Source organism: Ambystoma mexicanum, chromosome 7q, assembly GCF_040938575.1.
Source record: "Ambystoma mexicanum isolate Mex_15411 chromosome 7q, UKY_AmexF1_1, whole genome shotgun sequence".
Lineage (NCBI taxonomy): Eukaryota > Metazoa > Chordata > Amphibia > Caudata > Ambystomatidae > Ambystoma > Ambystoma mexicanum.
The window spans coordinates 48430895-48444781 of NC_090941.1; the positions used below are offsets into that span (position 1 = coordinate 48430895).

The following is a 13887-nucleotide window of genomic DNA, read 5'->3' on the forward strand; positions in this document are numbered from 1 at the left end:
TCTGATGCACCCACCTTGTTTGCTTACACTCTTCTCAAACACTCTCACCGAGGACTATGTGATTAGGCCGATATAACGATGCCGGCTCCACTTTATGCCTGTGTGGGAATGCTAGTCAGAACTATGGCATCTTGTTTTCTCCTCTGCATGCCTAAATGCTGGCAGGATTGGGTGCCGCCGGCATTTTGTCTCTGTGCACTCTTTCCGGGGATCCCCCTAAATCTCCTGTTCCTCGTCCCTTTTCCACCCATCACGCATATGCCGGTCGGTCACTCTCCTGCTTGCCAACTCGATTCAACATCGGTCCCTGTGGTGCTACAGAGAGTTTCCAGTACCCTGTGCGAGCTCGCCGGGCAGCCTGTTGCCTGAAAGAGCACTGACTAATGAAATTATCTTCACCAGAGAGCAATAAAGCCAATACCTTACATAGCAAAACATGACCAAAAATGGGTAGCAATGGACTTATGCTAGAAAAGAGTAATACAGAAACAAATAATTGACCTGGAAGTCCAAGGAATAAAGTACAAGAGGTCCCATCTGAAGACATGTGCTAATGGGTAAACTAATAGCCTTCAAGTGCCTTCTCGAGGTTCATATGAGCTTTAGCTCTGTTCAACCGAAGGGGTGGCCATTCCTAGGACAGGCCTCAGCAGGTGAGTGAAATCTGCCCCCTTTGCTCACGTTGCTGAAAGATGGGACTGGCGATCAAATAGGATAGGGTCGACGCTAAATGCAAGAAAGGGAAAAACAGGACGAGCATATTCTTAATATAAGTTGTCTCCTACCCATTACCAGACCCAAGGATTATTTGTGATGCCGAAAAAGACATGTCGGTTAAAACAAAACCAATGAAATAACTGAAGTTTAGGTGTGATGTGCACCCTTTAGTTCAGACCAGGCAGAAGAATGTTCCAAAAGTGCTATAAAAAAGTCCTTCACAGTTCTCCTGAGTGAACTCACAGTAGATTTTCCAGCTCAAAAGGAGTCTAAGAAAAATAGATTCCATAGTATTTTGTATTGAAAGAAACTGGTATTGACAACTTGGGACAATTTATTGTAACTTTGGGCACATCTTGTTCCATATGTATTTGTTAAATGTAAAAAAATGAGTACTTAATTTAACAGCAAAAAGATATTTCTGAACGTAAATAAAATACATATAGATGTTACGCACTATAGGTAAAACCTTCCACCGTGACAACAGAAGAGTAAAAGAAAAATCCAGTCCTTCTCCTCCAGGAGCAAAGGTGTTGAAATGAGAGTGTTGTCATGGACAGCCACCAGAGTGTACTGCTTGCTCTGTGCTTGTCTTCGTTTCTGCGCAAGTTACGCACGAGGCCCAGTACACATCTTTCTTGATTTGTGTCTCAATGTATTTAAATAATATGCTGGTAAACAGGAAATACAATAGAGGTATTAAGAAAAGCCAAGTATGATCTTAAATGTCGACTGCTGAGTGACTATCGTGGCAAGGACCGGAAACCAGCAGCACACTGTCCAGGCCAATCTCCCCGGTTTTGCCCTTTCCGCGTTCAGACTCGAAGGTGATCTGCAGCAACAAAGACAAAACATGCAGATGTTCATTTTGATGCAAACACGAGTATTACTTTTATTCGAAATATACAGACACAAAGATAAACATAGATGAGTTATATACAGGCACGAATCAATATAGAAATTGGCAGCATATATATAGGTAGCAATGTAGGAGTTAGATACAACATATGTACAAGTACATTAGATGATTAGTTACAAGGTAAATTGGCAGATTAACATACATTTAAGGAGTGTCCTGGGAGAGTAGCCAATTTTTTGCAGTTTTTCTGAACAAAGGGAAAGAGGGTTCTGCTCTTAAGGCTACAGGTAAGGAGTTCCATAGTTGATATGCTAAAACAGGGAAACTACTGCCTCCAGATTTGTGTAGCTTGAATCTGGGGACTCTGAGACAGTGGAGTTGGGAGGAGGATCTGGTAGGTCGGTCTGATTGGTTTTTACTAAATTTGCATGTCAGGTATTTGGGAGCTGCACTGGAGAGGCATTTATGAGTGGGAGCCAATATTATGAACATGATTCTGTCCTTGACTGACAGCCACTGCAGGTTTTGTCTAACAGATGATATGTGATGAGATCTTGGTATGTTATGGGCAGATCTGATGGCATTATTTTGGAGTATTTGTAGTTTTATTTTGTTTCACTTACTTGTACCTAGGTATAGTGCATTGCAGTAATCTAATTTCGAAAGAATTAGCGCTCTGGCTCGGGTAGCGCGGCTTGCTGTTGACAGGAAGTGCCTGCAAGCGTTTCTGAGTTTGCAAGTATAGGCAGTGGCGGGCGCAGTTGCATTGACTTGCCTGGTCAATATCAAAGATGAGTCAATGTAAAAGCCAAGTGTTTTAACTTCTTTAGACACCAATATGTTGCAGCCGTCTCTATTAAAGGAGTTACATTGCTTGTCTAGTTTTTTTTAAGTCTAGCTTGTGAACCAATGAGCAGAAGTTCAGTCTTATCATCATTAAGACAGAGGCCATGTGTGGCCATCTAAGCCTGTATGATAAAACAGAGGGGGGTCTGGGAAACTCTCTACCAGCACGAACACAGCCCATTGACTCGTACCTGGGTGGGTGGCCCCTGGGAGAGTCTCAACCAAGTCTTTAGATCACTGTTCTTTTCACAGAGAAGACATTTCCCCCGCATATCAGTCTTTGTCCTGCCCAGGGGCAGTCCAGCACCGAAATGTTAAGCAATTCTCCTCTGAACAAGAGTACCACAGCAACCCCATATACGTGTTTCAGCCTAGTTGGGCATCATCAGTGAGGTGAAGCTGTTCCTCTCTAAGAGCAGTGAGCAAGGGGTCCACGTCTGGATTCCCCTGGTAACTTAGGGTGAAACCCAAAGTTACTTGGTATGCAAAACAGAGGGGGGTCTGCGAAACTCTCTACCAGCACGAACACAGCCCATTGACTTGTTCCTGGGTGGGTGGCCCCTCGGAGAGTCTCAACCAAGTCTTTAGCTCACTGTTCTTGTCACAGAGAAGAAATTTCCCCGCATATCAGTCTTTGTCCTGCCCAGGGGCAGTCCAGCACCGAAATTCTAGGCAATTGTCCTCTGAACAAGATTACCACAGCAACCCCATATACGTGTTTCAGCCTAGTTGGGCATCATCAATGAGGTGATGCTGTGCCTCTCTAAGAGCAGTAAGCAAGGAGTCCACATCTGGATTCCTCACTGTGCTCAGAGAGGCACAGCTTCACCTCAGTGATGAGGCCCTACAAGGCTGAAACACGTGTATGGGGTTGCTGTTGGTACTCTTGTTCAGAGAGGAGTTACCATAGCATTTCGGTGCTGGACTGCCCATGTGAGCGGGACAAAGACTGATATGCAAATTGATATTTCCCATCTGTGAAAGGTACAGTGAGCAAAACGCGTGTGCTGCAAACTCTCATCTCAGAACAGGTTATCATGCCATGTTCTTTCTGGAGAGGACCACCTGCTGCCTTTTTTGAAATATTTGCAAGGAACATGGGGTTGGTCACCCTGAGTTACCTGGGGGCAACCAGACGTGGACTCTCTGCTCACTGTGCTCAGAGAGGCACAGCTTCACCTCACTGATGAGGCCCAACAAGGCTGAAACACGTGTATGGGGTTGCTGTTGGTATTCTTGTTCAGAGAGGAATTGCCATAGCATTTTGGTGCTGGACTGCCCACCTGGGCGGGACCAAGGCTGATATGCAAATGTATATTTCCCATCTGTGAAAGGTACAGTGAGCAAAAAGCTTGTGCTGCAAACTCTCATCTCAGAACAGGTTATCATGCCATGTTCTTTCTGGAGAGGAGCGCCTGCTACTTTTTTTGAAATAAGCTTGTATGATAAGATACATTTTATTCAGAAGTTTAGTATCAGAGTCGTAATCCCCAGTAATAGGGATGAGGAGTTATGGGCCCATAACTCCATGTACAGCCCGAGGGTGGGGTCTTCAAAGCTATTATGACCCATGTGTGGTGGAGGCGGAGTGGTTAAAAAAAGTTAGGCTGTCTGCTAGGAATTGTTTGGTTCCCAGCAAACTGAGCATGTAGAAGTGTGCTGAGAGAGAGGTGGGGCTTAAGAATCTGGGCTGGCCCATGTTTGCAGGGTGTGGCCAAGCAAAGAAATGGAGTGGCAGTTTGCGGGGGCAGGAGAGGGCCAAGTCGCACCTGCAAGGTGCAGCCGGGTGAAGACGGTGTGCTGCAGATCAGTGGCATCCAACGTCTCGTAAGGAGAACGTGGGCAGGGCGAATTGTGCCTTTCCGACGCCACTTCTATCACGTGCGGTCCGGGCTGAGAGAAGAGAATTGTGGGCAGAGAGTCTCTAAGTGACGCACTCCCATGAGAGGGAGCACTGCGAGAGAACCCTGCTTGCGGCGGTGGCTGGGGAAGTCACACAGCTCCCTTTCATTGTCCAATTTCTGGGCCCATTATCAGATTTCCAAACAATAAGGGCTCATATGGCCTGGAAATTGTCCAATGGGAGAGTGCCACATGACTCTCCTGGGTCATAAATAACCGTTAAAGTCTATCGCTGACAACAATATCCATAGTTATCAGACAGGCTGAGATTTTTACCAGAAAGGTAAGGGTCAAATATGAAAAAGAAATAATTCTCATATGTCTGCTAAGAAACTAATGCTCAGTGGCCGTAAAACTGAAACACCATCTTCTATTGTCTTGCAGGAAGAGGGAGGAGGATGAAGATCAGAGGAGGAACGGAGACAAGGAATGATGCATGTAACCTGGAGAAAGTTAACTGAGGGACAGGGGAGATGTAAACTGTGCACAGAACACTGGAATTCTGCAGCTTATAGGACCTATGACCATATTGACAAAAGGCCTGTGCCCTAATTGTCTACAAGGACTTCAGTGATCCACTAGGGTTACTAATTAGGCATTAAACCCTTTCACTTTAAGTAATACCAGTAGTTAATCGCCCACAAACATGATTTATGGGCCAACCTGAAGGGGACGATGCATAATAATGTCCAAGGACACAAAAGTATTGGTATTACCCTGCGAGGAAGGCTTTGAAGCTACTAACACCCTAACATGCTTTTGGCTGCTGAAATTTGACCCTCGTTTTTCACCAATGAGGACTTTGCTCAAAGAAGAAAATTGAGGTGGGGTTGATGGCCAGAAAAGGGGAGCAGATGAGGAAGGGTTCTGGTAAGAAAGTAAGAGGTAAATATAAAGATGATAAGAAACAGAAGACAAGCCGAAGCATAGCTGGAATTGTGACAGTTAACAGGATCCATGCCAAAATTAATTGAATCCTGATTAAATTGAAGTTAACATTTTCTGTAGACACACCTCATGTTGCACAGTAGTGATTAAAATTAAGTTCTCTCAAACTCACTTACTTTGGACCACAGGCTTCACGTCCTCACTACCTTCACAACTGGACTGTCTAATAATGACAAAGAAGTTTTATAGCCCTGGCCCAGATCCCTCTGCCTAATAACCAAGTAACCAACCAAATCCCACCAGCCTTCAACCGTGTCCAATGTTCATGTTGCAAAAATGATGCAAAAAGACTTTCGCCCGTTTCCCCCCACTAGCAAATAGCCAGATCCCACCTGCCATGTCCATGTTGCCCCAACACAACTAAAAGAGTCATACCAATAAATGTGCCTAATTTCCTGGCCACTTAGTAGCAGTGCCTCTGCCGCAGTCCCATGTCTGCAAAGCTAGAAGAAGGTTTCCAAAGTTCGAGCTCCTTTTCCTTTTTTTTCTCGGTGGCCATGTTTGTTTGGGCTTCCTTCACATTCAAACTCTTGTTCACAAGCATATTCTCATAACACTGGACCCCACCACCTTCCACCTGTGCTAATGACACTTATCACTGGCGTGGCAAGTCGAAGCAGCTTTTAACATGTCCTCAAGCTCTTGTCAAAGGCCCTCACTTGGCTCAAAGCTACTAATTATCTCTCAGACTCTCATCTGCCCCACAGTGTATTCTTGAACCCTTCTTTGGCCTAGCAAAAAAACAACCCCATTTTCCTGTTTGTACAGGTCTGTACATATTTTGCACATGGACAGCCTTCAATAGTACCTGTATTGAACTTGTGAGCCTGTGGTAGCAGCATTCACCATGAATCAAACTATTACAGCTAGCTGTCTGTAACTTTTTCTGAGCTTCCCCAATGCTTCCTGAAGTTCCAGTGGCGTCCTAGTAGTTGAAAATATGCCTGTCCCTAGTCTCTTTCTCCTTGTCTCTTATTCTAGCCCCATATCAACCAAATAACTCTCATTTAGACATCCACCCCGATTGTGAAGGTACCCTATTGTGGGATTACCTCTTTCATCTGTATCGGGTCCTATGTAGACATATCTGCTCGAAACAGCATTCCTATTATTCAATTAAATAAATACAAAAATACTAGCCTTGCTTTCTCAGATCTCTGCATATTTTCAGAATCCTTTTTTCATCCTTCCTGCAGGTTTGGCTATACTTCACTTAACCAGGGAAGCTGATATGCCTTTTCTTTTTGGTCCCCCTGCCCCAGCGTGGTCGCTTCCTTCTTCCCTTTCAGGCCTCGGAACGTACCAATGTTAGGTGTCAAAAGCATCGAGAAATATATTGCACAAGGAAATTTCCCCGGAGTTGTCTCATTGACTCTTCTAATTTCAGCTCCCTGACCATTTCATACTGGCCCCAGGAGGGGGGAGGTGGGGCAAAAGAAAATCACAGACATGATGGCAGGACAATGGGCATCAGTGGGAAAGAAAAGTCATGCAGGAGCCAACTGCCCTGCACTGCCCACCCAGAGATATCTAGTTATAAAAACAGAGGCGAGAGCGGGTGTAGGGAGACATGGCAATAGAAACAATCCATCTTCTACAGTGAATCATTACTAGACCACACCCAAAAAGAGGAAGGAAAGAATGAGAGAACTAACTGTTTCATAGAAGCAGAGAGGAGAGTGACCTGAGGAGGCTCTCACTCCAGTGAAGAAAGCTAAATCTGCCAAGAGTAGTGGGATACCAGCTGTACCGTAATATTCTTGATGAGCTTTCCTCCAATGGATTTATTAACCCATATTCCTTACCACGGAAGCGTGTCACAAGCAGTGGTCGAAGTGTACGAAAAGAAATAGTGGAACTATGTTCCCTACTGGTCTGCACCGCTCCCCGCAAACCCCATCACCACGCCCCCTCCCATGCACAATACAAACCCCAAAACACCTACAACTGCTGTTTAAGGAAACGTCCTGTGCAGCGCACTGAAAGTGCAAGTTTCTAATTCTTCCTACACTTTTATTTTAAAACGACACCATTCCGGAACCGTTTCTTTTTAAAATAAAAGTATAGGAACGGTAAAACCTAATTAAAAGAAGTAGAGGAGCACCACTCCCGACCGCTCCCGCCCACTTCGACCACTGGTCACAAGAAAAGAAAGGATGAAGCCGACAAAAAAACGCTGTTAAAATATCCCAGCACTCTGGGCTACGGAGAGCAGCACTCGGTGGAAAAAGGAACAAATGAAATGAAGTCGTGAAGTGGCAGCTGACCACTAGCTACTCTCAGCTCCTAGACCCTATGCGTACACAAACCAATCTCTAGTGCGGAACAAGAAAAGCAGAGACTCTTGGAAGCAAATTAATCCACAATAAAGAATCTGATGTCCTGCGAGCAGCACAAGCAAGGGTGGTGGTGTGCTCTAGCGCGCAGGGGGTTAATCAGCCTCGGAGGCAAGGGCTGATACAGTTGTATCAGGAGACGTGGTAAATGGGGCTGCTTCATTTATGCACACACATGTTGGAAAGAAAGGCTCAAGAGGGCAGTTTGCTCTTTGAAGAGAATGAAGAGGTTAGTCTTACCATTGTCTTTGCGTACTCAGTTCCCTGCAGTGCCGCCTAATGCATAAAAAGTGCAGGGGCACAGGACAGAGTAATATGATACAAGTCATTTGTAATGTGCCTGTGCACAGTGTTTCTAGGCGCGACAAGACAGAGGGAGGACAAGACAAACAATCTTATTGGGCCTTGTGTCATTTAGATCGTGCGAGAATGAGAAGTGCAAGGGGAAAGGGAGGGGGGGAAGTGCAGGGGGAAGGGGAGGGGAACATAGGGCACCAATGCTCTGAGTAAGTGCAGCCAGGGCAGTGCGGCTCTGGGTAGTGCAAGGAGAACAAGGGACTGTAGGGTTACAGTTACAGCCCCTAACTGCGCGATAGGCCCGGAGGCAGTGCAAGGGTGACTGATCAAGAAAGAGCCTGGTACCCAGTGAGACTCTGAGGGTAGCTAAGCAACCAGTCAGTACAGCAGAAAGGTAGGTCAGGTAGGTCAGCAGCGGAGGGAGAGAAAGCATAGGAGAAGAGGAACATTTTGAGCTGCTTCTGGAACTTCAGGTGGTCTGGCTCAAGTTTGAGGGGGGGCAGGGAGGCCATTCCAGAGGGAGGGACCTGCAGAAGAGAGAGATCTACCCCCACTCTCTGCCTGGAGAAGCGCCTAACCCTTAGAGAGTTGGAGGTAGCTGAGCGAAGGGCTCGAGAAGGAAGGTATCTTGGAAGAGAGCGTTGGATGTAGTGTGGGCCCCAGCCCCAGAAAGCCTTGTGGACAATGCAAAGGGTCTTGAACTTGATCCTTGCAGCCACAGGGAGCCAGTGGAGAGATTTCAGGATTGGAGAGATACAGTCCCTGGGTGTGAGGCCAAGGATAAGTATTGCAGTCCTGTTCTGGATTAGCTGCAGACGGTAGAGAGTAGAGGAAGGCAGATTGAGAAAGAGACTGTTGCATTAGTCCAGTCTAGAGAGAACCAGGGCTCTGGAGATAGTGAGCTTCTGGGGGAAAGTGAGAAAGGGAAGAGTCTCTTTGAGGAGGTGCAGCTCGTAGTGGGACTTCTTGGTGACATCCAAGATGTGAGGAGAGAGAGAGAGAGAGAGAGTGGAGTTGAAGATGACACCAGTGTTTTTTGCCTCGCAGGAAGGTGAAGGAAGAGGGCCCAAGGCGGGCGGCCAGAGAGAGAGGGAGAGCAGGGGCACAGGGCCAAATGAGAAGGTTCTCTGTCTTACTGGCATTAAATCAGAGATTGTTGGAGGTGCACCAATCCTGAATCATGGATAGACAGTAAGGAATGAGCAAGAGTGGAGAGGCAGCTGAGGGGAGCCTGCATAACACTGAAAGTTAGAGGAGAAGGCAGAGATCAGGTGGGCCAAAGGGGCCAAGTAGAGGTTGAAAAACCAGTGTGAGAGGATAGAGCCATGGGGAACACCACATATAGAGAGAGAGGTGGTGGAGAGAAAGGGACCAAGTTGGACCTGGTAGGGGCGGTCCAAGTGGAAGGAGGTCAGCCACTCCAGGGCCTGATCCGTAATGCCCAGGTTCTCATGGAGTCGATTGATCAGGATGGTCTGGTTGACTGTGTCGAAAGCAGACGAAATATCATGGAGGATGAGGACAGAAGGAATGCTAGAATCAAGGCTATAGAGCAGATCTTCACAGGTGTTCAGAAGAGAAATTTCTGTGCATCTGGCAGCTCTGGAATCAGACTGATGGTCATGGAGACAACCAAAAGATTCAGTGTGGAGTGTAAGATGGGAGATGGGCAGCTTTTCAAAGAGTTTGCCCAGGAAAGGGGTGATGGAGATTGGGCGTTAGTTTGCTGGGCAGGTAGGAGCGGCAGATGGCTTCTTGTAGAGGGGGTGCACAGGGGAGTGCTTAAGGGCAGAGGGGATAGTTCCACTGGTGAAAGAGTGATTATGGAAATCAGCCAAGGCTGAAGCAAGGGTGTCAATATGGTTCTTGATGGTTCTGGAGGAGCAGGGGAGCACCTGTTCGGACAACACTTTTATAGATCGGACTTGTCTAGAAACCTTGTCCGGTTTTGTCAGAGAGAAAGGAGGAGAGGGAGAGATGGCCAAAGGGGGGCTACGAGAGGAAGAGGGAGAGGAAGAAGAGATAATGGACAGGATGTCCAGAGTTTTAGCAGAGAAGTGAGAGGCCAGAGCCATACAGAAGGCCTGGGAGGGAACATGAGAGGTTGAGACTGCAACATGATTGGCCAGTTCCTTGCAGATTTTAAAGAGTTTGGCCGTGTTGTTTGAGGCTGCAGAGACACAGGCTTGAATGTGTGCTCTCTTCTTGGACAGGGCAGATAGTCTGCATTGCCTTTGGAGCTAGCAGAAGGCCAGTTTGTCAGAGGATGCGCCCGAAGTCCTCCATTTTCTCTCAGCCATCCTGCACTTGAGTTGCAGGACGGTGAGGTTGGAATCATTCCAAGAGTTACACTTGGAGGTAGGCTTCAGCTGGATTCTCACGCCAGTGGCAAGGATGTCTAGGGTGTTGGAAATAGAAAGATGCAGATTAGAAAAGGCTGTGTCAGGGTGTGAGTCAGGCACAGGAGTAGGAGGAGCAGAGAGAGTAGAGGGAAAGGCATCCACTGACACACACTTCATGTCCGAGAAGGTAAGTGGCCGTGCTGGGGGGCTTTGCCTGAGGTATAGAGATTTTCAGATGAGAAGTGAGTCGAAAGTGGTCAGTCCAAGAGAGAGGAGTGGTTAGAGGGTTAGAGAGGGGGATGTCTTAGGTGATAAAAACATCCAAAGTATGTCCGGCAGAGTGTCGGGCCCGAGGGCAGAATGGAAAGAGAGAGAGGGTTGCAGAGGTTGCAGAAAAGCCCAGAGGAGTGATTAGAAGCATCCATGTTGATGTTGAGATCTCTGAGGAGAAGTTGAGAAGGAGAGAAGAGTAGAGGTCGGCCCATTCACAGAGGAAGAGGGCGACCTGGCCAAGTGGCCTGTAGATGGGGGCCACAGTTAGAGAGAGGGCAGGAGAGATAGGAGCCTGCAGTCCAGGCATTCAAAGGAGGAGTAGGCCTATGTAGGGATGACAGAGGCCGAGACCCATTCCAGAAAGATCAGGGCTACTCCAACTCCAGGATGGTTGGTTCTGGATTCAGAGAGGATCTTGTAGCCCACAGGGAGGAGAGTAGCAATCAGCATGGGATCTTTGGCAAGAAAGAAACTAACACCCATGAAGTACATGGATCTGCAGGTGAAATAAGGGGGTAGATGCATGTGCCGGCAATCCACACTCCTTGTCCACAGCCATCTCTCATGCAACAGTACAACTCTGAGTTTGCAGGTGCACTTCAACGAAGCTGTACTGTGGATCGCAATACAGAAAATGTCAGACACTGAGAACGTGTTCAGTGCATTGGCTTTCCGGTGTCCTATCCCCTCGACATGGCAGACCTGCAAGCTCTGGGGTCCATGCTGGGATCTGTGGTTGAGGCTTTTCGAGAACTACTTACCAACCTACAATGAGACCACCTCTGATAAATTCTCCACAAGGTTACTTATTAACTTGATAGGAGATGAGGTTCAGGAGCATATACCCACATTCCCTTCAGACCAGATTGATTCCTATGAGGGACGGAAAGGAGCATTAGTACCTACTTTGGTCCACAAAGAAATTTGGACCACGAGCGGCAGACCTTCAATACAGCCAGCCAGATGACAGGAGAATCAATGGATGCATTTTCAACCCGCCTTTGCAAGTTAGTGGCTCACTGTGACTTTCACAAATTCACAAATGAGGAAGCCATCCGACTTAGGATCTTTGGTGGATGTTTGTTGTCCTTGTTCAGAAAGAAGTGGCTGAGAGAGCCACTTAAACTTGCCACAATTACTATTAATGGCAAGAACAGAGCCCTAGCCCAAGCCAAAGCTCAGGCTACTCAAATAGAGACAGGCAAAGAAGTCAAAGAGTAACAGATATAGCAAGTGTAGCACGAGATGAAGAGCAAACATCCCAGCAGCACAGAGGCAAGAAGATACCCATCAAGAGGAATATGCTATCATTGCGGTGTACCTTTCCCAAACAACAAAAGGTGCAAAGTGTCTGGCTCCAGGGCAGAAATGCAGTAACTGAGAAAGGGAAAATCATCTGGCCAGAGTGCGCACCTCAATACTGAGAAGAGCGAAAGCAAGTTACTTTACACAGACTAGACAAGATAAACACTCCTATGGGTCAGCATCAGCAAGAAGAGATGCAAATGCGAGAAGGAATCTGGTGAATCATGTTCGACAAGTGACAGGGCGATCACCCTCACCTACACTATCCCAACATGATGGGAGAAATGACTACGCATATATGATGACTGACTTCGTAGAAACTCTTGTGACTGAGGTTGATCTACCAGTAGGCGATCACCTAGCCACATTTTTCATTGATACGGGAGCAATGCTGAACATAATGTGTGTGTCCAAGTTCAACAAGATGTCTCCTCCACCGTTGTTGGTAGCATCTGAGCTGAGAGTGTTTCAGTGGGCACAAAGGGTCCTGTGATCAATTATGGGAAATTTCACACACCTCTACAATACAAAGAATAGAAAACAATGGCAGAAATAAATGTCCTTCAACGTGAAGTGCCAGAAGGTAACCAGGTAGGACTGTTAGGATGGACGACTACATAACAATGAACATTGCAGCAATGATGTACAGCATGCAGTGTGCGGGTAAAATAACGCAGCAATTTCCTGCCCCGTTTCAAGATCTGCGGTGACTCAAAGGAGAATCTGTGATACTTCATATCGATAAGTTAGTAACACCGGTGGCACCGCATTTGTGGCAGATACCTACACATCTTCAGCTAAGGTGGAGAAAAAGTACAATGCCTGCTAGCAAGCAACATCATTGAAGTAGCGACTACGTGCCGGCATCTCCTCGGCCACAGAGATATTTCAAGAGAGCATATGCCGTGTGATACGACACATTCAACACTGTTTCAATTATAGAGATTACATCTTGGTATTTGGATCCACCAGTGAGCTGCATGATCAAGCACTAATGCAAGTGTGTACCACATTGCAAGAGGCAGGACTGAATCTTAATCTGGAGAAGTGGGGGTTTCACAAGTCGTATCTGAAATTCTTTTGGCACATCTTTTCTGAAAGAGGAATAAGTCCTGACTTTGGGAAAGTGAAGGCCATCTCAACAATATCACCTACTGAAGATGCTAGTGACATCCGCTCTTTCTTAGGGATGGCTAGCTACTGCAGCAAATGCATAAGAAATGTCACCACCACGAGTAGGCCACTGAGAGACCTCACAAAGCAAGGTGCTCTGATTCAATGGTTGTAAGCGTGTGAGGAGGGGTTATGTCAGAATAAATGTGACATTGCATCGGCAGCTTACATGGCTTACTTTGATCCATCACTTGGCACAGAGCTGACAGCTGACGCCAACCCTTTTTGAGTAGGGGCCATACTTGTTCAACACAAACCAGGAAGAGACTCTCCAGGAGCTGTGATTTCATATGCCAGAAGAAGTCTTTCAGATACTGAAAGACGATTTCACAGCCTGAAAAGGAAGGACTTGCAGCGGTCTGGGTGTGCAAACATTTTCACATATTTCTACTCTGCAAACCATTTACAATAGTGACGGACCATCAGGTACTGATCACCATATATGATAATTCAAAGTGCAAGATGACTCTGAGAATAAAAATATGGGGCCTTCGACTACAGGAGTATGATTTTAGCATCATACATAAGCCTGGCAAAGAATACAACCCTGCCAACTTCATGTTTCGGCACCCGCTCCCTGTTCATACAAACCAAACGTCCATAACCAAGGAATACATCAATTCCATTACTCACATGCTCCCGTGAGGCCCAGTGACTATAGGTCTCATCAGTGAACATATGCTACGTGATGGCACCTTGAAGAAAGTACAAGAACTATTTGAATCCAGGAGATGGGGATCAATACTCCCATGAGAAGTGCAAGCAAGTGACATATCCATAGAGGATGTGCACACATTTAAGGAGGTGTAAGAGGAACTCACTGTGTTGAGAGAAGGCCTCATCATGAGAGGCACCAGAGTGGTTATTCCCTCTGAGATCTGACAATGAA

At 46.6% G+C, this 13887-nt stretch overlaps 1 protein-coding gene across 1 annotated transcript in view; it reads right to left on the reverse strand.

Moving 5' to 3' along the window:
• Positions 1-1033: 1033 nt before the first annotated feature.
• Positions 1034-13887, reverse strand: part of EGFL6 (EGF like domain multiple 6) — a 360256-nt gene continuing 347402 nt past the window's right edge. The window contains exon 12 of the mRNA XM_069640724.1: positions 1034-1549. Within this exon, the coding sequence (XP_069496825.1) occupies positions 1439-1549 (111 nt within the window). The 3' untranslated portion in view covers positions 1034-1438. The remainder of the gene's footprint in view (positions 1550-13887) is intronic.